We start from the raw sequence: 24,863 nt of genomic DNA on the forward strand, positions 1-24,863 counted from the left end.
TTGCTGTATGGTGGTCGAGTAGAGCCACTAAGAAAAAAAAAATTTTTTTTTTGAGGTGGAATCTCGCTCTTGCCGCCCAGGCTGGAGTGCAGTGGCGCGATCTCGACTCACTGCAACCCCTGCCTCCCGGGTTCAAGCGATTCTCCTGCCTCAGCCTCCAGAGTAGCCGGAACTACAGGCGCACGCCACCATGCCCGGCTAATTTTTGTATTTTTTTTTTTAGTAGAGACAGGGTTTCACCATGTTGGCCAAGATGTTTTCTGTCTCCTGACCTTGTGATCCGCCCGCCTCGGCCTCCCAAAGTGCTGGGATCACAGGCGTGAGCCACGGCGCCCAGCCTAAGTAAAAAAATTTTTTTAACTCTTTCTTCTGGAGCCAGATAAAATGGATGGGAAAAGATAACTGGGGAATGAGAATATTTCTAGATGTTTCATTTTCCCAAGATGGCTCAGTTGGCCATCCTAGGAACTGAAGTGCCCTCAAACCTGCAGTGTCTGTCATTTCACAGCTACTATAACATACATTTTATATGCTGAGATTTCTACACAAACTATTAATCACAAACAACACTTGTTAAGGGACCATTGAGAAAGCAAATATTTTTAGTAGAATACAGATTTCCATATGAAGATTTCACAGTATTCCAGCCTCTGGAGAGGAAGGGAGAGGAATGCGCTCCTTCCGATTCCCGCCCTTTCTGCGACACCATCAAATCCTCTCAGCGCCCCTCAGGCAGTTCCGGATTTGCAGGGTCCGAGGGAGAATACATCAAAGTGATGTCATTCATGACTCCGAAATGGTTACCATGGCGACTATCAGACATATTAAGCTGTCAGGGCAAGAGCCTGTTTAATCCAGTCTTCAATCACGGGTTTCCTCGGGCGTTAGCCACTGCCTGCGGAGTGTGGACTGGCAGAAAAACGTCACCTTCGGGCCCCCCAGCACCAACGCGCCTTAAACCAAGCCCCACAAAGAAGTCACTTCGGCGATGGAAACGCGACTTTGCGGCTTCCTGGGCTGCTAAGGTGAAGGACGCCTGCCCTCCCCAGAACTTGAGAGCTTATTGGTTGGCGATGTCGTCACTCAGAGTGACGTCAGGGGCGAGGAAAGAGGCGGAACCGTAGAGACTTGGCTTCGGGCCCTTCTAGCTTGGGGGTCCCGGGAAGGAGCTGGGAGGACCTAGGCGGCCGTTCCGCGGAGCCCGGCCGAGGAGGTAGGGGTGGGCAGGCCCAGCCCTCAGGCCGCGACCTGGTGGGCCGCGCTGCCTTTTTTTCCTCCGGATCCCGCTCGGTCCGCATCCTGCTCCTCTCATCAGAGCACGATCCAGGCTTCTGACAGCTTCCAGTTCCCACCGCGCTCTCCTCCGCCCACGACCTCATCCCCACCAGTTCCCCAGCACAGCGCGAACTCTGAAGCTCGGCCTCTCCTCCCCATTCCCCGCACAGCGCGCTCCGTCCTTTTTTCCATCCTAGGCCCTGCTTCTTTCTCCTCGGCTTCATTTCCAACAACCCCGATCATCCACGAGGGTCGTCGTTCCCGTGCCTGTCCCACCTCCGCACCAGAAAACCAAAGCATATCCCCCAGACCCCGCCGCATGCAGGCCGCGCACACATCAGGCGCGCCGAAGCCGCCGGGCGAGGAAGCCGAGGGCGCGTTTTGCTCCCGTGTGGTGATGGGCAAAGCCGAGGGAGCCCGGGAGCAGCGGGCGTGGGGCGGCGCCAGTGCGAGTGCGAGCGGTGTCCGCCGCCCGGGAGCGCCCGGGCCCGAGCGGATTAACCGCCGCCTCAGGTGTCGTCTCCTGCCCGCGAACCACCATCCACCGTTAGTGTGGGTCCACAGGTTTCGAGCCCCTGTTGAAAATGTCAGCTCTGTGGCTAAGGTTTCTATTCAGGAGAGCTCCTGGAACTCTTTTCCCAACCACAAGAGAGCAAAGCTGCCATTGGGAATGCCAGCTCTTCTGCCGTTCCTCGCGGCCCTTAGCAGAAAAGCGCCCCTGGATGGAGAAGGGTTTTGGTGAAGGTTATTTACAGGTTCAAAGCTCAGTTTGGGCTCTGGAGAATCAGTAGCAAGGGAAACAGTTTTACTTCCACTTGAGCGATTAGTAGGTTGCATGTCTACCTTCATCCACTGCTACATAAATTAGATTAGTGGGTACGTCCAATCTTCAGGGTTTGGGACAACTTGCCTAAATATAGAACAATGCTAACTGAAAAGAAATTCAGAATATTCACTTTCTACCTGTATTTTAAGGCTACAGATAGATATGTATTGCTCTACTTTTAAGTACTTGGCAATCATTGAAGTTGCATTACTAGATACTATTGACCAGAAATCAAAATGTCTCTGAAGACTGTACCATCTTCATGAGCATCATCATCTTAGAGATCATTACCGTTTGTTGGAATCTCAAAGTACCATTCTCAAGTCCAGAGCTACGAAAATATCTGATTGTTGGAAATGAGCTTGAAGGAGATTTTGTACCTTAACTATGCAAATGTTCTACCTTTGCAATAGTTAAAAACACTAAAATCCTGATGTCTTTTAATTGATGTATTTTTAAACTACTAAATTGTTTACTTACTCCTTTTGCCTAGGTCCCTATGTTAACTACTTGAGACAAAAATAAATATGGCCTTCTACAGTTATAATTCAGTTCTGGCTATTGCTCGAACAAGGTAAGCATTGGAGTTACCCCCCAATATGAACGTAATTCTTCTTCTTCTTTTTTTTTTTTTCTGAGATGGAGTCGCACTCTGTCGCCCAGGCTGGAGTTCAATGGTGCAATCTCGGCTCACTGCAACCTCTGCCTCCCGGGTTCAAGCTACTCTCCTGCCTCAGCCTCCAAGTAACTGGGATTACAGGTGTTTGCCACCACCTCCGGCTAATCTTTGTATTTTCAGTAGAGACGAGGTTTCACCATGTTGGCCAGGCTGCTCTGGAACTCCTGACCTTAGGTGATCCGCCTGCCTTGGGCTCCCAAAGTGCTGGGATTACAGGCGTGAGTCACCTCGCCTGGCCTGAATTTCATCCTTCTAGATGGAAAGGATTGGCTTAGTACACAATTAAAAGTTTCTTGGAGGCTGGGTGCAGTGGCTCACACCTGTAATCCCAGCACTTTGGGAGGCCAAGGTGAGCGGATTGCCTGAGGTCAGGAGTTCAAGACCAGCCTGACCAACATGGTGAAACCCCGTCTCTACTAAAACTGCAAAAATTAGCCGGCATGGTGGCAGGTACCTATAATCCCAGCACTTGTGAGGCTGAGACAGGAGAATCGCTTGAACCTGGGAGGCGGAGGTTGCAGTGGGCCAAGACTGGGCCACTGAACTCCAGCTTGGGCAACAAGAGTAAAAATCCATCTCAAAAAAAAAAAAAAAAAAAAAGAAGATGTAGTTTTTTTTGTTTGTTTTTGTTTTCTTTTTTGGGACGGATTATCACTCTGTTGCCCAGGCTGGAGTGCAGTGGCATGATATCTTGGCTCACTGCAACCTCCAACTCCCAGGTTCAAGAGATTTTCCTGCCTCAGCCTCACAAGCAGCTGGGATTACAGGCATGCGCCGCCATGTCCCACTAATTTTTGTATTTTTAGTACAGATGGGATTTCGCCATGTTGGCCAGGCTGGTCTTGAACTCCTGACCTCAGGTAATCCGCCAGCCTGGGCTTCCCAAAGTGCTGGGATTACAGGCGTGAGCCACCGTGCCCAGCCAGAAGATGTACTGGTTTTAGAGTGACATCTCTGTAATTGATGAACATCACGTGAGGTCCTTAGATGTAAAGCGAGTAAAATGGCTGATGAACAGCCAGTCTTAGGGCATATTCGTGTCCCATTAGGGTCTGTTACCATTATTTATTTATTTATTTTTGAGATGAAATCTCGCTCTATTGCCCAGGCTGGAGTGCAATGGCACAATCTTGGCTCATTGCAACCTCTGCCTCCTGGGTTCAAGTGATTCTCCTGTCTCAGCCTCCCGAGTAGCTGGGATTACAGGCATGGGCCACCATGCCCAGCTAATTTTTTTGTATTTTTATAGAGATGGTGTTTCTCCATGTTGGCCAGGCTGATCTTGAACTCCTGACCTCAAGTGATCCACCCACCTCAGCCTCCCAAACTGCTGGGATTACAGGCGTGAGCCACCGTGCCCGGCCACCATTTATTTATTCACTGAGAATAAAGACTATTCACTGAGCACTTACTTTTCCCCTTTTGGCCATTCAAAGAGCGTTTTATCTTGGCATGCTTCAAAAATAGTCTGAGGCTGGCTGCAGTGGCTCACACCTATAATCTCAGTACTTTTGGAAGCCTAGACAGGAAGATAGCTCGAGCCCAGGAGTTCAAGAACAGCCTGGGGCCAGGCACTGTGGCTCACGCCTGTAATCCCAACACTTTGGGAGGCCGAGGCGGGTGGACCACAAGGTCAAGAGATCGAGACCATCCTGGCCAATGTGGTGAAACCCCGTCTCTACTAAAAATACAAAAATTAGCTGGACGTGGTGGCATGCAGCTGTAGTCCCAGCTACTCAGGAGGCTAAAGCAGGAGAATCGCTTGAACCTGGGAGGTGGAGGTTGCAGTGAGCCGAGATCACACCACTGCACTCCAGTCTGGGCAACAGAGCGAGACTCCGTCTCAAAAAAAAAAAAAAAAAAAAAACAGCCTGGATAACATAGCAAGACCTCATCTCTACAAAAATTTTTAAAACTAGCTGGGCGTGGTGGTGCGGGCCTGTAGTCCTAGCTACTCAGGATGCTGAGCCTGGGAGGTCGAGGCTGCAGTGAGCTGTGATCACACCACTCTACTCCAGCCTGGGTTTTTAACACCTTAAGAACCAAGCCAGGCATGGTGCATATGCCTGTAATCTCAGCTCCTTGGGAGGCCGAGGTAGGAAGATTGCTTTAGCCCAGGGGTTTGAGGCCAGCCTGGGCAACATAGCAAGACTCTGTGTCTTAAACAGAAAGAAAAAAAAAAGAGCCGGGTGTGATGGCTCACACCTGTAATCCCAGCACTTTGGGAGGCCGAGGCAGGCAGATCACTTGAGGTCAGCAGTTCGAGACCAGTCTTGCCAACATGGTGAAACCCCGTCTCTACTAAAAATATAAAGATTAGCCAGGTGTGGTGGCAGGCACCTGTATTCCCAGATACTCGGGAGGCTGAGGCAGGAGAATCATTTGAACCCAGGAGGCGGAGGTTGCAGTGAGTCAAGATCGTGTCACTGCACTCCAGCCTGGGCAACAGAGTGAGACTCTGTCTCAGAAAAAAAAAAAAAAAAAAAGAACCAAGACAAATTTTTTATTTTTGTTTTTTTGTTTTTTGTTTTTTTGTGAGACAGAGTCTCGCTCTGTCACCAGGCTGGAGTGCAGTGGCGCAATCTTGGCTCACTGCAGCCTCCGCCTCCTGGGTTCAAGCAATTCTCCTGCCTCAGCCTCCCAAGTAGCTGGGACTACAGGTGCACTCCACCACGCCCAGCTAATTTTTGTATTTTTGGTAGAGATGGGGTTTCACCATGTTGGCCAGGATGGTCTCGATCTCTTAACCTCGTGATCCACCTTCCTCAGCCTCCCAAAGTGCTGGGATTACAGGCATGAGCCAGCGTGCCTGGCGACAAATTTTTTTTGCTTTTGTTTTTGGTTTTGTTTTTGGCATGTTCTAAAATAATGAATATTGCATATGCATTTAATTCTATAGCTGTTGAGAACTTGTGTTGATTTCTTCCACATGAGCCTAGGAGGTCATGGCTGCAGTGAGCCATGATCATGCCACTGTACTCCAGCCTGGGTGACAGAGTGAGACTCCTCCTGTCTCAAAAAAAAAAAAAAAAAAAAACCCAAAAAACTGAAAGAATGGAAAAAGCCATCTCTTTGCCAGTAACTTTCTTTGCCAGTATCTGTCATATTTTTATTTTATTTTATTTTAGTTTTTTTTTTTTTTTTAGACGAGTCTCGCTTTGTCGCCAGGCTGGAGTGCAATGGCACGATCTTGGCTTATTGCAACCTCTGCCTCCCAGGTTCAAGTAATTCTCCTGCCTCAGCCTCCCGAGTAGCTGGGACTACAGGCACGTGCCACCACGCCCAGCTAATTTTTGTATTTTTAGTAGAGACGGGGTTTCACCAAGTTGGCCAGGATGGTCTCGATCTCTTGATCCGCCCGCCTTGGCCTCCCAAAGTGCTGGGATTACAGGCGTGAGCCACTGTGCCTGGCCCATATTTTTATTCTCAATCTGATATGGTAGTTTAACTGCAAACTGTGGGCTGTTGCAATACCAGAAGGTAGAGACCCTTAATTGGGGTGCCCAATTCTAATTTTTTTTTTTTTTGAGACGGTGTCTTGTTCTGTTGCCCAGGCTGGAGTGCAGTGGCATAGTCTTGTCTCACTGCAACCTTCACCTCCTGGGTTCAAGCGATTCTCCTGCCTCAGCCTCCCTAGTAGCTGGGATTACAGGTGCATGACACCACACCCGGCTAATTTTTGTATTTTTAGTAGAGACAGGGTTTCACCATGTTGGCCAGGCTGGTCTTGAACTCCTGACCTCAGGTGATCCACCTGCCTCGGCCTCGCAAAGTGCTGGGATTACAGGCATGAGCCATCGCGGCCAGCCCAATGTTCTAGAAGAATTTAGGTGAAGGGTATTTCAGCTGTAAGTTCCTCTCATTTGAGGGGTTCAAAGACACTGCATAGGCAAGGCGGTATTATGTGACTGGTTAATTCCTACAGTGACCATCAAATGTTTCTTTGAAACAATATTCCTTGGCCAGGCATGGTGGCTCACGCCCATAATTCCAGTACTTAGGGAAGCCAAGGCAGGCGGATCACTTGAGGTCAGGAGTTTGAGATTATCCTGGCCAATGTGGTGAAAACCCGACTCTACTAAAAATACAAAAATTAGCTGGGCATGGTGGCCTGTGCCTGTAATCCTAGCTACTCAGAAGGCTGAGGCAGGAGAATCGCTTGAGCCCAGGTGGCGTAGGTTGTAGTGAGCTGAGATTGCACCACTGCACTCCAGCCTGGGCAATGGGAGTGGAAAAAAAAAAAAAAAGCTGTTTTATTTTGACCAGATGTACTATCTTTTTCTTTAATAATATGTGCTTTATGATAGTGTGTGCTTTGTAATAGTATGTACTTAACTCAGAGGATGTTGCTTTTTATTCCAGATTCCCTAGCCATTTTGTCCATCCTACCTGCTCTTCTTATTCCCCATCATGTGCATTTCTTCACTTGCCAGATTCCCATTTAAATAAGAAATGTATGAAGAACTATGAGAGCAAGAAGTACTCGGATCCTAGTCAGCCAGGCAATACAGTACTTCACCCAGGAACTAGACTAATACAAAAGCTACACACATCCACTTGCTGGCTGCAAGAAGTTCCTGGCAAACCTCAGCTGGAGCAAGCCACAAAACATCCACAGGTGACAAGCCCTCAGGCCACAAAAGAGACTGGCACGAAGATTAAAGAAGGCAAACAATCTTATAGACAAAAAATCATGGATGAACTAAAATATTATTACAATGGATTCTACTTACTTTGGATTGACGCCAAAGTTGCTGCCAGAATGGTTTGGAGGCTGTTGCATGGACAGGTCCTGACCAGACGAGAGAGACGAAGGGTAGGCAAGAATCATATTTGAGAAAGAAAATGTGAAATTAAAATGAACTATTTGGGAACTCAACTATTTAAATTCAACGTAAACTTCATCTTAAAAATCCCAGAGTAGGAATAATAACTGCTGGTGAGAACCAGTTTCTTGTCTGCAACTGACTTACTGTACAACTTTAGTCAGTATTCTGAAATTTGTTATATATTTTCCTGTATAACGGTTTTTAAAAAAAAACTTTTATTTTAGGTTCAGGGGTACATGTGCATGTTTGTAGAATAGTTATAATTGTGTTTTTTAATCTTTCCAAGAAGTTGAGGGGCTTCATGTTTCAACTGTTGTTAATATATTAAGCATATGCATTTTTAAAACCCAATTTTGGCTGGGCACGATGGCTTACGCCTGTAATCCCAGCACTTTGGGAGGCTGAGGCGGGCAGATCACTTGAGGTCAGGAGTTCGAGACCAGACTGGCCAACACGATGAAACCCTTGTCTACTAAAAAAAAAATACAAAAATTAGCCAGGCATGGTGGCACGTGCCTGTAGTCCCAGCTACCCAGGAGGCTGAGGCAGGAGAATGGCTTGAACTTGGGAGGCGGAGGTTGCAGCGAGCCGAGATCGTGCCACTGCACTCTAGCCTGGAGTGAGATGCCATCTCAAAAAAACAAACAAACAAAAAAACAATTTTAAGTAATACAATGCTATTAAAGTATGGACCCTCTAACATAGATGAAGTCTAGGAGATGCCAATAATATTTTTATTGTCATAGATTTCCTTCAAGATAGCCCCTAAAAGTTACTTCAGAGCTATGGTAAACAGGAAAACCCTGCCTCTTCATTTTATAAACAGCTGCAGAAAACCTGTCTTGGGTTTTTAACACTTTAAGAACCAAGCTGAGCATGGCACATATGCCTGTAATCCCAGCTCCTTGGGAGGCTGAGGTGGAAGGATTGCGTGAGCCCAGGAGTTTGAGGCCAGACTGGGCAACATAGTGAGACACTATCTCTTGAAAGAAAGAAAATGAAACAAGACAGGGTTTTTTTGGTTTTGTTTTTCATTTTTGTTTTTGGCATGACCTAAAATAATGAATATTGCATATGCATTTAATTCTATAGCTGTTGAGAACTTGTGTTGATTTCTTCCGCCTGGTTCCATTTATGGTGTTCATAATTGTACCCTTCATGGAATTCTTATTACCAGTGTTTCTGAAACTCTTCCCAGAGATGTTGCCATCAACTTTTGAAAGTGAATCCAAAAAGGTATGATTTTTTAACTTTAATAAAATTTAATAAACCTTATTAGAGGAGTTTTTAGGTTTACAGAAAACTTGGGCAGAAAGTACTACTTCTCCCCACCCAACCCCATCCCAATTTCTCCTGTAATTAATATCTTGCATTAGTGTGCTATATTTGTAATGATTAAAAAAACCAATATTGACATGTTATTATTAAAGCTCATACTTTAGGGTCCACTCTTTATGTTGAAGCATTTCTGTGGGCTTTGCAAATGCATAATTTCATGTATCCACCATCACAGTATCATACAAAATAGTTTCACTGCTCTAAAAATCCCCTGTGGGCCAGGCACAGTGGCTTATGTCTGTAATTCCAGCACTTTGGGAGGTTGAGGCAGGTGGATCGCCTGAGCCCAGGAGTTTGAGACCAGCCTGGGTATCATAGTGAGACCCCATTTCTACAAAAAATGCAAAAGTTAGTTGGGCATGGTAGCTCATGGTAGCCCTTGCTTCAGCCTCCCAAGGAGTTGTGGTCCCAGCTCCTTGGGAGGCTGAAGCAAGAGGATCACTTGAGCCCAGGAGGTCAAGGCTGCAATGACCTATGATAATGTCACTGCACTCCAGAGGCACTGGGTGACAGAGGGAGACCCTGTCTCAGAAAAAAAAAAAAAAAAAAAAAAAATTCCCTGTGCTCCACCTATTTGTCCCTCTCCTTTCCTCCCCCAACCCATGGCAGCCACTGATCTTTTTATTGTCTCTGTAGTTTTGCCTTTTCCAGAATGTCATATAGTTGGGATCATACAGTGTGTAGCCATTTTAGACTGGCTTCTTTCACCTAGCAATATGCATTTCAAGTTCTTTTCATTGCTCAATTATTTTTATCACTGAGTGATAGTCCATTGTATGGCTGTACCACAGCTTGTTTATCCATTCTCCTATGAAAGGACACCTCGATTGCTTCCAGTTTTTGGCAATTATGAATAAAACTGCTATAAACACTTATGTACAGGTTTTTGTGTGGATGTAAGCTTTCAACTCATTGGGGTAAATGCCTAGGAGAGTAATTGGTGGATCATATGGTAAGACTATGTTTAGCTTTTAAGAAATTGCTAAACTGTCTTCCGAAGTGGCTGTATTGTTCTATATTCTCACCAGCAACAAATGAGAGTACCAGCATTTAATGTTGTCAGTGCTCTAGACATTAGCCACGAAACAGGTGTGTAGTGGTATCTCACTGTTTTAATTTGCAGTCTCCTGATGTCGAGTATCTTTCCTGTGCTTATTTACCATTTGTGTATCTTCTCTGGGGAGGTGTCTGTTTAGATCTTTGGTTGACTTTTTTTTTTGAGAAGGAGTCTGGCTCTGTCACCCAGGCTGGAGTGCAGTGGTGCAATTTCAGCTCACTGCAACCTCTGCTTCCCGGGTTCAAGTGATTCTCCTGCCTCAGCCTCCCGAGTAGCTAGAAATAGAGGTGTCCACCACCGCACCTGGCTAATTTTTGTATTTTTAGTAGAGATAGGGTTTCACCATATTGGCCAGGCTGGTCTCGATGTCCTGACCTCTGGTGATCCACACACCTCAGCCTCCCAAAGTGTTGGGATTACAGGCGTGAGCCACTGCATCCAGCCCTTCAGTTGACTTTTTAATTGGGTTTTTTTGTTTTCTGATTATTATTTTGAGTTCTTTGTATATTTTGGGTAAAAGTCCTTTATCAGATATATATTTTGCAAATGTTTTCTTCTACTCTGTGGCTTATCTTTTCATTCCTTAACCATGTCTTTCACAGAGCAAATGCTTTCAGGATTAATGACATCCAGCTTATCAATTTTTTCTTTCATGAATCATGCTTTTAGTGTTGTAGCTAAAAACTTATTGCCAAACCTGAAGGTCACCTACATTTTTCTCCTGTTTTATTCTAGAAGTTTTACAGTTTTGTGTCTTAGATTTATGTCTGTGATCCATTTTATTTTTTTATTTATTATTTATTTATTTTTTTGAGATGGAGCCTCGCTCTGTCGCCCAGGCTGGAGTGCAATGGTGCGATCTCGGCTCCCTGCAACCTCCACCTCCCAGGTTCAAGAGATTCTCCTGCTTCAGCCTCCTAAGTAGCTGGGATTACAGGCATGTGCCACTACACCCAGCTAATTTTTGTATTTTTAGTAGAGCCAGGAGTTTGCCATGTTGGCCAGGCTGGTCTCGAACTCCTGACCTCAGGTGATCTGCCCACCTCAGTCTCCCAAAGTGCTGGGATAACAGACGTGAGCCACTGCGCCAGGCTGAGTTAATTTTTATGAAAACTGTAATGTCAGTATATAGATTCATTTCTCTCTTTTTTGTATGTGGATATCTAGCTTTTCCAGGACCATTTGTTGAAAAGATTTTCTCTTCTCCACTAAATTCTAACTTGATTTTAACTGTCAAAAGAACAAAGAGAACGGGCTGGATGCAGTGGCTCATCTCTGTAATCCCAGCATTTTGGGAGGCTGAGGTAGGAGGATTGTTTAAACCCACGAGTTCAAGACCAGCCAGAGCAATATAGTGAGACCCCTGTCTCTAAAAAACAAAAATTTAAAACAAATTAGCCAAGTGTGGTAGCATGCACCTGAATTCCCAGCTACTTGGGAGGCTGAAGCGGGAGGACTGCTTGAGCCCAGGAGGTTGAGGCTGCAGTGAACTGAGATCAGGCCACTGCACTGCACTCCAGCCTGGGCAAGAGTGAGATCCTATTTTTAAAAAAAAAGAATAAAGAAAACAGAAATCCACTGTTACCGCGGTGACTAGTGGAACAGTAGGTATGATTTAGTCAGCCCAACAGACAGTTCAGCAGCCCCTGAGAAGAGGGAGCCTTCACTGAGTGTGGCAGTCACTGTGCCGGCGAGAAAACAGAGGCAGCTCCTTCCTTCTCCCCCTTCTGTGCCACTCTACTAGACAGCGTAGACAGCATATGGTAAGAAAGTGTGAACAAAACATTATGAGAAGACAAAAAGTGCAACTTTTTTTTTTTTTTGAGACGGAGTCTCGCACCATCACCCGGGCTGGAGTGCAGTGGCACAATCTTGGCTCACTGCAACCTCCGCCTCCCAGATGCAAGCAATTCTCCTGCCTCAGCTTCCTGAGTAGCTGAGATTACAGGCGCCTGCCACCACGCCCAGATTCAAGCAATTCTCCTGCCTCAGCCTCCTGAGTCGCTGATATTACAGGCGCCTGCCACCACACCCAGCTAATTTTAAGGGCAACTTTTAAATCAGTAAGATTGGAAAATTTTTCACAGAAAAGGTAACTTTGGAACTGAGACTTAAAGAGTAAGTGGCATTTTACCATGGTCTGGGAAAGGTATTCTGGATAAAAGGAATAGCATTTAACATGGCTCAGTGGCATAAGAGAGTATGATGTAATCAGAGACCACTGGTTGGTTATTTGTGGTTGAAGTAGGCAGTTCCAGGGCATCAATGACAGGAAACAGACAAAGTGATGTGTTGGGGTCAGGTTGGAAGGCATCCACCCGCTTAAGGAATTTAGGCGTTCCCTTTCACCATGGTGAATAATGGAAAGGGAACGTTTGAAGCACGGTAGCTGGGTGGATGACATGATTAGATCTATGTTTTGGAGGAATAATTTTGCTGGCAGGAGGGGCAGCAGAGGGTAGAGCCAAGGAAGGGAAACCAGCTGGAATGCTAGCCCAAGAGAGAGATGACAGAGAATACATTATGAAATTGACAATAAGAATAAAGACTTGAAGGCCGGGCGTGGTGGCTCATGCCTGTAATCCCAGCACTTTGGGAGGCCGAGGTGGGTGGGTCACTTGAGGTCAGGAGCTCAGTACGAGCCTGGCCAACATGGTGAAACCCCATCTCTACTAAAAATACAAAAATTAGCCTGGCATGGTGGCACGTGCCTGTAGTCCCAGCTACTTCAGAGGCTGAGGCAGAAGAATCACTTAAACCTGGGAAGCAGAGGTTACCAAGAGCCAAGATCGTGCTACTGTATTCCAGCCTGGGTGACAGAGTGAGATTTTTGTCTTAAAAAAAAAGAAAGAGACTTGAAGACAAATTCGGAATACCTTCACAGGATAAATCAAATTATAATATTTGACTGCCTGGCAATGTTTTAATTTGCTTACATTTAAAATAATCAGCATCTAGAATTAATGCCATAACATTCCAAGGAAAGTATTAGTGAATTCAGGAAGATGGGGGGAATAGAGGAAGTGATTTATTTAAATGTTACCTCTTTCCTGAACACCACTCATTCCCTGAAACATACAAATATGTCTACATCATGGCCACAGTCTCAGAAAATTCTTGTTTGCTTTGTTCCATGGAGAGAGGAGCTTTCTGTTTACATCAGATCACAGCACCATGTATTTCTCTTTCATAGCACTTACCCATTATGCTTCTATATTAATGTGAGGAATTGTGGGATTATCATTAGTCACTAAAGTTTGTCTCTCCCACTACACTAAAAGTTCCATGAGGGCAGGAATTCTTACCTGTTGTTGCTCATTTTATCCCCAGTACCTAATATGGTAGATGTGCAATAAATAAATGGATGGATGGATGGAAGGATATGGATGAATGAAATGCATGACTAAGTGGGTTCTTTTTTTTTTCTTTTTTTTTTTGAGACAGAGTCTCGTGCTGTTGCCCAGGCTGGAGTGCAGTAGCGTTATCTCGGCTAACTGCATCCTCCCCCCAGGTTCAAGCAATTCTCCTGCCTCAGCTTCCTGAGTAGCTGGAATTACAGGCATGTGCCACCACGCCCGGCTAATTTTTGTATTTTTAGTAGAGACAGGGTTTCACCGTGACAGGCCATTACAGGTGTGAGCCACCTCATCCGGCCACTAAGTGGGTTCTGATCATACTATTGTGTGATTTTTTTTTTTTTGGCTATATCTTTTAAGATCTATCTAAATATCAGTGATTCTTATGATTGGCTGATCATTAGAATCTCCTAGGCAACTTAAAAATATACGTAGATTTCTGTTCTTCTTTACCACCCTGAGTCCTGACTGTGGTTATTTTGAAAATGCTACCATACTACATTTCTGATGATTAACAAGGATTAAGAAACACCAGCCAACACAGTGTCCATGTACTTTTCTTCTGTGTAGTGCTGTGTTCATGTCTGTTAGAGCACTTAACTCACTGTATTGTAATTACTTATGTCTGTTTTCTAGTTAAACTGTAAGCCACATTAGGTAGAGTCCATTTCCTAGTTTTCTTTATTTGTAAAGAAAAACCCAGGGCCACTCAAGGAGTTAGCTCAACTGGCAGACTGGATAGTTTGCACCAGGTTGAGATTGTATCTCATTCTTGTCTGGGCGCTGTGGCTCAAGCCTGTAATCCCAGCATTTTGGGAGGCCGAGACAGGCAGATCACTTGAGGTCAGGAGTTCAAGACCAGCCTGGCCAACATGGTGAAAACCCCTACTCTACTAAAAATACAAAAATCAGCCGGGTGTGGTGGCGTATACCTGTAATCCCAGCTATTCGAGAGGCTGAGGCAGGAGAATCACTTGAACCCAGGAGAGAGAGGTTGCAGTGAGTCAAGATGGTACCTCTGCACTCCAGCCTGGGTGACAGAGCGAAACTCCATCTCAAAAAAAAAAAAAAAAAAAATTAGCCAGGTGTGGTGGCATGCACCTGTAATCCCAGCTATTCAGGAGGCTGAGGCAGGAGAATCACTTGAGTCTGGGAGGTGGAGGTTGTGGTGAGCCGAGATCGTGCCACTGCACCCCAGCCTGGGCAACAGAGTGGGACTTGATCTCAAAAAGAGAGAGAGAGAGAGAGATAGTATCTCGTGCTAAATAATTATAAAGCCTCTCATTGGGGGAACATTTTGGATCTATCAAATGCTTATGATTATTGTATTAGTGAGAAACAAAAAGTAAGGAGACAAGTTCCAAATAGAGGCTTCTTTTTACTTGCTCTGATCTCACAAACCCATTCAGCTATGCCTGAGAATCACGTTATTACATGATGTAGGGATGAGCAATAACAAGGAGACAGTTATTTTTCTCCCATCTTTATCTACCAATTTACAATCACGAAGGATTGAGTAACTTTTATTCTTCTACCATTAAGGAAGAAAAACAGAAAAAGAAAATGGCTGTAAAGTTGGAACTAGCAAAATTTCTTCAAGAAACCATGACAGAAATGGCAAGGAGGAACAGAGCCAAGATGGGCGATGCCTCTACACAGCTCTCATCCTACGTGAAGCAGGTGTCCATCTTTTATGTAATGCCGAACAACTTCGGGGCTGGGCGTTCTATGAAAAACGCATGTCATCATGGATTTCCCAAATTGTTCACCATCTTTGGAATTGCAAATATCTAAATTATGAACATATAATATTGTAAACATTTACTATTATAAACATTGATAGTATTTGCAGAAAAGCCTGTCTTAAAGTAATCAACGTTTTGAAGACATTGATAACTTCTTGGAAAGAACAGTAGATTTAGAGTCAAACTTCCAAACTCCTGATTTTTCAGCTGATGTAGTTTGACTTCAGATGGATATCTTTTCTTTATACAACGAAGCCCATTTCCAGATGTCAGACAGAGTCCCATAAATGCTTTGATGTCTCTTTCAAATAGCCTATTGGGAAAGTTAAATTAAGTAGAAAACACATTTTAATTGGCCTTTTTGTCCCACTGCATAGGTCCAGACAGGCCACAAGCCCAGCACAAAGGAGATAGTTCACTTCTCCAAACTATTTGAGGACCAGCTGGCCCTGGAACACTTAGATCGCCCTCAGCTGGTTGCCCTTTGCAAACTGCTGGAATTGCAGACATTTGGAACCAACAACCTGCTCCGCTTTCAGCTCCTGATGAAACTGAAGTCTATAAAAGCAGATGATGAAGTAAGAGCTTAACCATAGCTCTAGGGAATTAGCAAGGTTTTGGGACATACCTTAGGGTGCCTGTGGGATGAAGTGTGCAGTATTTTTTGTTTTTGTTTTTGTTTTTGAGACAAAGTCTTGCTCTGTCACCCAGGCTGCAGTGGCGCAATCCTGGCTTATTGCAACCTCCACCTCCCGGGTTCAAGTGATTCTCACACCTCAGCCTCCCAAGTAGCTGGGATTACAGGCACGCATCACCACACCTGGCTAATTTTTGTATTTTTAGTAGAGATGGGACTTCACCATGTTGGCCAGGTTGGTCTCAAACTCCTGACCTCAAGTGATCCACCCGCCTCAGCCTCCCAAAGTGTTGGGATGACAGGTGTGACCACCATGCCTGGGTAGAAGTGGAGTATTTTCTGTTGGGTCTGGTCATGTTGGGTTCTGACAAAATGAGTGGTTTAAACAACCATTACCATGACAACCTGAACCTTGATTACTCATTTGAGGAGTTGTCATCCCCTTACCCATTTCTTGAGAAGGCCATCATAAGCAGTTAGTAATTTGGATGTCTTAGCTGGGACTCATCTAAAGCAGTTAGGACCTGCTGGGAAGGAAACAGCAGCTCAGTAGATTCCTGACAAAGCTCTGCTCCCACACTTCTGCTCTCATACCGGGAAGCTGGTGCCAAAGTCAATATTCTGCCGGGCGCATTGGCCTGCCAAGAAGGGGTAGTTGGCTTGGTATGCAAAGCATAATGCTGGGAGGAAAAGCAGAGCCTCAACACCTTGTAGAAGAAAGGCACCCTTGGACTATAACTACTAATTAGGCTTTTTTAAAAAATGGAAGGAATGTTTGACTCAGAATCAGCTGCTTTATAAGCATTCCGCCTGGGGGAGCAGGTTTCCCAGAACTGAGAAAGCATGATCCCTTTGGCCCCATTTAGATTTCAGTTGTTGCTCTTAGAGCTTTGGAATAAACAACACTGGTCCCAGAAATACTACTGTTTTGGGTTATGCCAAGCAGAAACTGTGTTATTTACTGAGGGAGTTTTGTGGACCAGTGTGTTAGGGCCATTTCTGGGGGTGTTGGGGGGACAGCAGGGGAGAACACTACAGGGACATGCAACAAATGGTACATTGTGAGCTTTTCAAGTGAACTACTTTTTTCTAATGAACCATAAAGCTGCCATGGAAAAGTATGTATGTCACAACCAGACAAAATGCAGATCAAAAAGGGAAATAATTACTCTGATGACAGAATGTTGGAAAGGAGTTGTGTAAATAGCCCTGATATTGCTAATTGCTAATACCTGTTGGCAGGATTCCCATTATTTCAACTGCCACCTCCCTACGTCGCCTTTGCAGTAGCAGCCAGTGCAGGGGACAAAGTGTCCAAGCCTCTGATTCTGTTTCCACTGATTTGCTGGAATTTAGGGTTTACGTAAAATTGGAATCAAAAGCTCCAACTCCATCCCTTACATTTCTTTCAGATAATTGCCAAGGAAGGGGTGACAGCATTGAGTGTATCAGAACTACAGGCTGCCTGTAGGGCCCGAGGGATGAGATCACTGGGTCTCACGGAAGAACAACTGCGACAACAGCTCACGGAGGCAAGTAGCAGCGCCCCCCTGGGGTCCTCTTCCCTAGAACTCTCTCCTACAATATGCAGACCTCCTTATGTGATTTCTCCTTTGCAAGTGAACCGTCTTACTTAATTTGCCTTATTTCATTGAGCAGTGGGATGCTGAAGGACTAGGTTGATTTTTCACTTTGATTGGGATCTCTATCAGTTTTGTATTGCTGCCTAAGGAATGACCATGAACTTAGTGGCTTAAAACAACACTGGTATATTAGCTCACAGTTGGTAGGTCAGAAGTGCAGGCTGTGTTCCTTTGGAGGCTGTGGAAAACGACCTGCTTCCAAGTTCATTCAGTTTGTTGGCTGAACTTAGTTCCTTGCAGCTGTCAGACTGAGGTCTTTGTTTCCCGGCTGGCTGTGAGCCCCGGGCTACTCTCAGCATCTAGTGGCCACCTGTATTCCTTGCCTCTTGGCCTCCTTCATCTGCAAGAGAGAACTTCTCATATGCCAGAGCTTCCTCATGCTTGAAATCTCCAATTTCCCCCGTGTTTGACCTCTAGCCCCAGATTTAAGGTCTCATGTGTTTGGTGAGGCCCATCCAAAGAATCTCCCTATCTTAAGGTCAACCAACTTGGGACCTCAGTTACACCTGTAGAATCCCTTCACACAGCAGCCAGAATACTGTTGAATAACTAGGAGAGGGTGTGGGTATTGCAGGGACAAGGTGTCTTGGGACCACCTTAGAATTTTGACCTACTTCACGTAGTGTAACGGGTCCTGGCAAAAATTTCAGTTCAAGGCCTGTCATCTGTGTGAATCTGTCTGGAGGTCCCCACTTTACCTGGTGGCCCACCTGGGGCTGCTTTTCAATTAGTGCCCCAAACCAACACATGCTGTGGTAACCCATGTTTAATATTTTTCCTCAGATAGCATATTTGGACTTCAAGTAAGAGCATCAATGCTTTAAAACAAAGGAGTAACTCCTATTACATTTCATTCTCATCATTGTAAGAAATGCCATGAAGATGTGCCATGTGTAAGATGCACAGATGATCTTAGGTTACCAGCCATGGTGGGGCTTGGAAACCATGTTAGGTTACTTTTTCCTCTCATGTGTGGGACCAGCTCTGGTTGGAAGACAGCACATTGTAGAGAAAGATCCTTAAAATCATCTATTTCTTGAACGTTGGCTATGACACTGTCACTGCAGAAGCTTTGTGAATACTTTTTATGGTACCTTTTGAATTTTATCTTTTGTGCATATATTACTGATCTTAAGAAGACAGAGTCTCACTCTGTTGCCCAGGCTGGAGTGCAGTGGCACTAACACAGGCCACTGCAGCCTCAAACTCCCGGGCTCAAGCGATTCTCCCACCTCAGCCTTCCTAGCTGGGACCACAGGCATGTACCACCATACCCAGATAATTAGAAAATTTTTTGTAGAGACAGAGTCACCCTGTGTTGCCCAGGCTGTGATTTATTCTTTCACATTATCTACACTTTGTCCAGCAGAAGATACTTGACTACTTTGATCCACAGTTGGGTTGAGAGTTTAATTGAATTCTCCCTCTCTGAGAGTGATTCCACCATAGTGAGGGAGGCTGTAGGGTGCCCCCTCAGTGCAGAAGCCAGGGCTGGGCTCTTGTCCGTGTTCTGCCATGACTCATCACCTGAGCGGCTTGGCGGAAAGGGTGGGGGCGGTGGGAAGCTGTCAGCCAGGGAGGGTAGATGACCGCGGATCACTCTGGCTCTGGTGTTCTGATTCTCACGTGTTGTTCCCCTCCCGTTCTCCAGTGGCAGGACCTCCACCTGAAGGAGAACGTCCCTCCTTCCCTTTTGCTCCTGTCCCGCACCTTCTACCTGATAGATGTGAAGCCCAAGCCGATTGAGATACCACTCAGTGGGGAGGTGAGTACCTGGGTTAATGGGGACCCTCGACGTCCATCCAACTGAGGCCTCTCCACAAACACTTGGTGTACTCTTGCAGTTAGAGCAGGCATTTCTTTTGGCCTTTTAGAATTTGACCCAACTGGCTTTATGTGTTTTAAAAATTTCTAAAAAAACCAACCAACCAACCACAAACAAAACAAAGGAAGGCCAGGCACAGTGGCTCACGCCTGTAATCCCAGCACTTTGGGAGGCCGAGGTAGGTGGATCACCTGAGGTCAGGAGTTTGAAACCAGCCTGACCAACATGGTGAAATCTCGTCTCTACTAAACATACAAAAATTAGCTGGGCGTGGTGGCAGGCGCCTGTAATCCCAGCTACTTGGGAGGCTGAGGCAGAATTGCTTGAACCTGGGAGACGGAGGTGCAGTGAGACGAGATCACGCCATTGCACTGCAGCCTGGGCAATAGAACTAGACTCCGTCTCAAACAAAACAAAACAGAAAACTGAAGCCACTCAGTTTTACCTCCAGCCTTAAGGCTGCTACTGCCTTTGAGCCCAGCTTGATTGAGAATTTTACTAATAGGAGCAGTTTATTCCTTTTTCTTAACTATCTTCATTAGCAGACTGGTGTGTGTGGGTGTGGGTGTTTCTGCTGCTTTCTCCTTTTAGACTGAATGGTTCCTGTTCTATTTCATTTGTCCAGATTCCTATTAGTTTTTAAGCATTGAATGGCTTATCTAGAATGTCCTTCAACTCACTTCCTTAATCATTTTTCTTCCTGGTGTTGTAGGGAAGAGCATAGGATTGGCCCAGTCACTACAGCATCTTGCTCTGGGCCCATCAGAAAGGGCCTCCCGCTTCTCTAGCTGGTGGCTTCCTGTCTGACTCAGAACCCGGCATGAGTAAGAAAGGAAAGATTCTTGTAGAATATGCTACACTGTGGTTTAGGGGACTACTCCAAGTACTAAGTGAGGGCCAGTCGTTTTACATCTTAATTATGCTGTTGACTCCTTGGACAAGCCAAGGAAAATTATTTGAAGTCCAATATGAAAACCCAACTTCAGGAAACACCATCTTGCTTTCCCTTTTCATATTTCTAGAGTGATCTGGTTTTGGGATTTGTCCAGGAAAAACTCTAGGGAGACTAGGAGCAGTTTCAGAGTATAGACCATGTTCTAAAAGGCAGGCTAGTGGGTTCTTATTCTATCCAACTCTTGGATCCACTCATGTGAGACAGACCAAAGTTAATCGTCATTCTTAGATTGCTGTCAGGGGCAAGGAAATCTTGGAGGAGCTCACTGTCTCAGCTAAATCTGGGTTCTCAGAATTATTCTAGAGGGCCATAAGCTCTTTATCCAGATGTTGCTTTCTGGAGTGGGTGAGAACGGAATTAAGGACAAAATGATAAGCTCCTAAGCAATTTATTGGCTTTTTCCCACCCATGTTTTTAAACTTCTATTCTCCATGTATATATACAAAATGAGAACAAGTAGCATGCTAGGTTCTGTGAAGAATAGAGACATCAAATATACTGTAATTTTGGATGTATGTAGCCTTATCCCTCCAAAGTCCACAAATTACTTCCAAAGCACAGTGATATATGTTTTTCAAATCTAATTCCTAAAGATAGGTTAGCTAGCTATTCTATCACCACTCCCATTCTTATCGTTATCTATTTTAATACCACTCCTCTCCCCATCTTCCTTGTGTTATAGGAGCTTACCATTTTAGTAAATCAGGCAATTTTATCATTTATTATTAGATACTAAAAATGAAAAAGATGCAACATAGACCAAGTTACATCAATGCTATTAGAAAATAACTGAGGCCAGTAGCAGTGGCTCATGCCTGTAATCCAGCACTTTGGGAGGCTGAGGTGGGTGGATCACCTGAGGTCAGGAGTTCAAGACCAGCTTGGCCAACATGGTGAAACACCGTCTCTACTAAAAATACAAAAATTAGTAGCCAGGCATGGTAGTAGACGCCTGTAATCCCAGCTACTCAGGAGGCTGAGGCAGGGAGAATTGCTTGAACCCATGAGGTGGAGGTTGCAGTGAGCCGAGATCGAGCCACTGCACTCCAGCCTTGGTGACAGAGTGAGACTCCATCTCCAAAAAAAAAGAAAAAAGAAAAACAAATAATTGAGAAATGGCTTTTGAGGCCAACAGCAGGACCAGTACCATCAGTGGATTGCTAATGATTATTTTAAATGCTAGAATCTATCAGAGTGCAACTTTTGTATATAAAGTGCTCAAAACTCAAAGAGAAATAATACTAAGTTGCTACATCAGGGGCATATTTCATAGGTTACTCATAAAGGGTGTAGCTAGAGGAGGAAGTTAGGGATTTAGTGGAAAGCAAATAGTGCTAAAAAAGGCATTGACTACTGTAAAAGTTTCTGGGTTTTAGGAAGAGCAGAAAGCTTATGATACGTAAAATGTTTATCTCCCCAGGCTCCAAAGACTGATATTCTTGTGGAATTACCTACTTTCACTGAATCTAAAGAGAACATGGTGGATCTTGCACCTCAACTGAAGGGAACTAAGGTTAGACAGTTACTTTCCATTTGGTTAATTAGATTAAAAAATGAAAATAGCAATGGGTCAGTTTCTCCTGTTTTAATCCCCTTAATGAAATTGAAATTCAATACAATAATGTTCCTTAATAAGGAATATTTATTGTACTGTTTGATCTAAGAGGAAGTTTAATATTTGGCTACACGTAATTAGGTTCCAGATTTTGCCTTTTGAATCCTGTGCCAGGATATGAGGTAGTTGTGACAAGTTCCTGGTAGTCAAGGTAGTGGACTGTAGATTAATACACATTTTCTTTTAAATCAGTAACCCAACTCTCAGTTCTGATGTTTAAGGATGAAGACTTTATACAGCCGCCACCAGTTACATCACCACCCATAACACCATCAACACCTATTTCATTACCTAAAGGACCCATCACTTCTTCTGAAGAACCTGTAAGTATCTTTAATAAATGAAAAAGAAAGAGAAGACCCTTTCCCTCTAGTTATCTTTAAGGGCAGTGAGAATCTAGAATTAGTCCTGTTGCAAAACACTGCACAATTCTTCCTGTTGTCCAAACAGGAAATTGTAGGCCGAACTTTAGTCATCTTATAACCACCACGTTTTTTACTTCAACTATCCAAAAAAAAAAATCGTGGGTCAGACTAAAACATGCAAAGTGTAGAAGTCAGTTACAATATAGGCAGACCCTTTTTTTCTTATGTGCCAGGTGGAAATAGTTTCCATGTGTTATTTTACACATGCTTCCGATGTGAGGAAATACTAGCTGGAAAGCAACTTTAATTTCCAGAGAAATGCATGTAAATAAGAAACTACTTATCTATCATCCAGTTTTCCCAATTGGGTGAAGGGATTTGGGGCAAGAGCACAGGGCATGAAGAGAGTAAAGTGGGGAGGTTGTGGGAGAGTTGAAGTGGGAAGTGGCTCCTGTGGACCAAAGACATGGCTGGCAGGACAGAGAATCTATGAAGACACAGATGGGGTAAGCCCAGAAAAGCATCCTAAGGCACACACATACCTTGTTTTTTGTAAATCTCCTTTATCTTTTATTACCAAGGTAAATTATAATCTCAGATTTGACTTTGTGGTCACTATTTTGATTAAGAAAACAAAAATAGCATTCACTCCTTAAGAACTTACACGTCTAACTGTGACTAATGCCTACGGTCCTTGTTTTTTACGCCTAGACACTCCAGGCCAAATCACAAATGACGGCCCAGAACAGCAAGGCTAGTTCAAAAGGAGCATAAAGGACTACTTGAGGATGGAGCTCACTCTCTTCAGCTTCCGGCCCTCAACAGTGGCATCTGTAAAGGACCTCCCAGATAAGACTGTCTGGCTTCAGAGAGCGGATCAGCCGTTTAGCCCGTGGGGCAGTCCTTTGAGGCCTGGTAACCATTCCAGGTGATGTGGGTAGTGAGACCAAGTTCAGACCACTTAGAAAAATATAATTGCAAAGTCCCATTTCCTCTATACCACTGTCACCCCACTCAACTTTGTATAAAGCCCACCCCCCCATCATGTTGTTTTTTTAGTTTCATGTGTACGTCCCTTCAGAGAGGAAATTTTTTGCACAATGGAATCAGCTTGGCACCTTAGATACCTGTCTCCTATGGCTTGGAATTCTGAGTAAGAACTTGGAAGTTCCAAAAACCATTTTAGGAGCACCTGATTAACTTTCTGAATGATCCACCAGTAGGATCAGCACCCTGGAAACAAAGTACCTTATGAGATGGGATGGATATACTCCCCAGTAAGATCTTTCTGGATATAATGAAGCTTCCTGGAGAAACAGACTGGCAATCAGAAAGATTTGGCTGCTTCCGACACCCCCATCTTGGGCCTGCAGAGGCTGCAGCAATCTGTGAGGCAGCCGCAGTCTGCGAGGCAGCCACTCTTCTAGCACATATGGCTTTCATTAGCCACCATTTTGCTAGGAAGCATAATTAAGGGTTTAAGCCTTAACCATTTGTTTGTGTTGGGTGTGTGTGTTTCTGGCCAGTTTGTCTTTCACAAATAAGACTATTTATTCGTCATAGGGATTGTGAAAGTCTGATATAATCCCTGTGCTACCCAGCAACAAGTATTACATTAGGATATTTATGCTTGGTGTTTTCAGTATTAATAATACTGAAATAATAGATAGACTGCCATGCAGCTGACCAAGGGCTTTCTTCCCCTGGGGAGTGGTTAGAAGGCCAAAGGTATTTCAGCCTGTAGGTGATAAAATTAGATTTCTTTACTTGCTGTGGTTAGACAGCAGTCAGTTAAAACAAGTAAAACTCAACTGTCCTGTCTGGGATCACCTAAATGAGGAATGTCACCAGCACTTCACAGCAAGAATATGCATTCTACAATGCTTTCTAAACTTCTGCTCCATCAGAGAAGCCCCACCATGTCCCACTAATGAAGCCCAGTTCTTTGGGAATGATGAATCCCTACTGTGCACATACAGCAATCATGGATCCTGCCTATCAAGGTGATTCACAATACACTTTCCCATTTCAAAAATGACGGGTATTTTAATTAGTCCACATTTCAGGTGTTAAATGTGGGAAAGGGATTAGCTAAACTTGCTCAATTCTGTTTTAGCTGAATGAGTCATAGGTACTGCTGGGCTGTCCTACAGTTCCTTCTGGCTTTCCCTCCGAGCAGGGTGGGAATGAGCAGTGACCTGGTCAAGGGACCCGGGCCACTTGATAGACCTCTCCTCCCACTCTTCTGCTAGCAGCTCAGAGAAGTCAAGGATGTTTTGTTGTTCTCATCATTTAGGGTGCTTGGCTGTTGGGTTCAGTGATCCTTACATCTAGCCCCAGCTAGTGGTGTTCTGGTAAATCGTTAACCACCAACTCTTTGAGCCTCCCAGGGTAATGAAAGTTACACCTCTAGTTAGCATGTTTATGAAATAGATCCCTTCTGCATGCGAAGACCTGCATGTAGGGCAGTATGGTGGAAATGGTCCTGAATACTGTTGACGGTCCACCTAGAAGGAACCCACCCAGACCAAGTCTTAGCAGTTGGGTTCTTACTGACCACCTTCTTCCCTGGCTCTCCTCAGTGGAGGGAATGGAAGGCTGTGCCGGCTGCTTCAGAGCTTTCTCCTCTCTGCTCCCTTCGCTATAGATGCAGATGCCTTGGCTCTACCTGCCACTAATGATCTCATTGGATATGACTTTAGATTTTTTTTTTTTTTT

The 24,863-nt window shown here is 44.7% G+C and overlaps 1 protein-coding gene across 24 annotated transcripts; it reads left to right on the top strand.

The window, feature by feature from the left end:
• Nucleotides 1-798: 798 nt before the first annotated feature.
• On the top strand, nucleotides 799-23,705 carry LETM2 (leucine zipper and EF-hand containing transmembrane protein 2). 24 transcript variants are annotated; one of them, XM_024344929.3, is made up of 11 exons: nucleotides 799-1,025; nucleotides 2,595-2,675; nucleotides 7,143-7,596; nucleotides 8,702-8,845; nucleotides 14,903-15,040; nucleotides 15,483-15,683; nucleotides 17,155-17,274; nucleotides 19,037-19,150; nucleotides 21,586-21,678; nucleotides 22,002-22,103; nucleotides 22,857-23,705. In XM_024344929.3, the coding sequence occupies exons 2-11, from the start codon at nucleotides 2,629-2,631 to the stop codon at nucleotides 22,917-22,919; spliced, it is 1,476 nt and encodes a 491-aa protein (XP_024200697.2). In that variant the 5' UTR covers nucleotides 799-1,025; nucleotides 2,595-2,628; the 3' UTR covers nucleotides 22,920-23,705.
• Nucleotides 23,706-24,863: the final 1,158 nt, after the last annotated feature.

This window comes from Pan troglodytes, chromosome 7 (assembly GCF_028858775.2).
Source record: "Pan troglodytes isolate AG18354 chromosome 7, NHGRI_mPanTro3-v2.0_pri, whole genome shotgun sequence".
In the NCBI taxonomy this organism is placed as follows: Eukaryota; Metazoa; Chordata; class Mammalia; order Primates; family Hominidae; genus Pan; species Pan troglodytes.

Coding starts and splice junctions, on each gene's coding strand:
- LETM2 (XM_024344929.3), top strand. CDS start 2,629: ATGGCCTTCTACAGTTATAATTCAGTTCTGGCTATTGCTCGAACAAG. Junction 2,676..7,142: donor CTGGCTATTGCTCGAACAAG/GTAAGCATTGGA, acceptor TTTTTATTCCAG/ATTCCCTAGCCATTTTGTCC. Junction 19,151..21,585: donor AGATACCACTCAGTGGGGAG/GTGAGTACCTGG, acceptor TTATCTCCCCAG/GCTCCAAAGACTGATATTCT.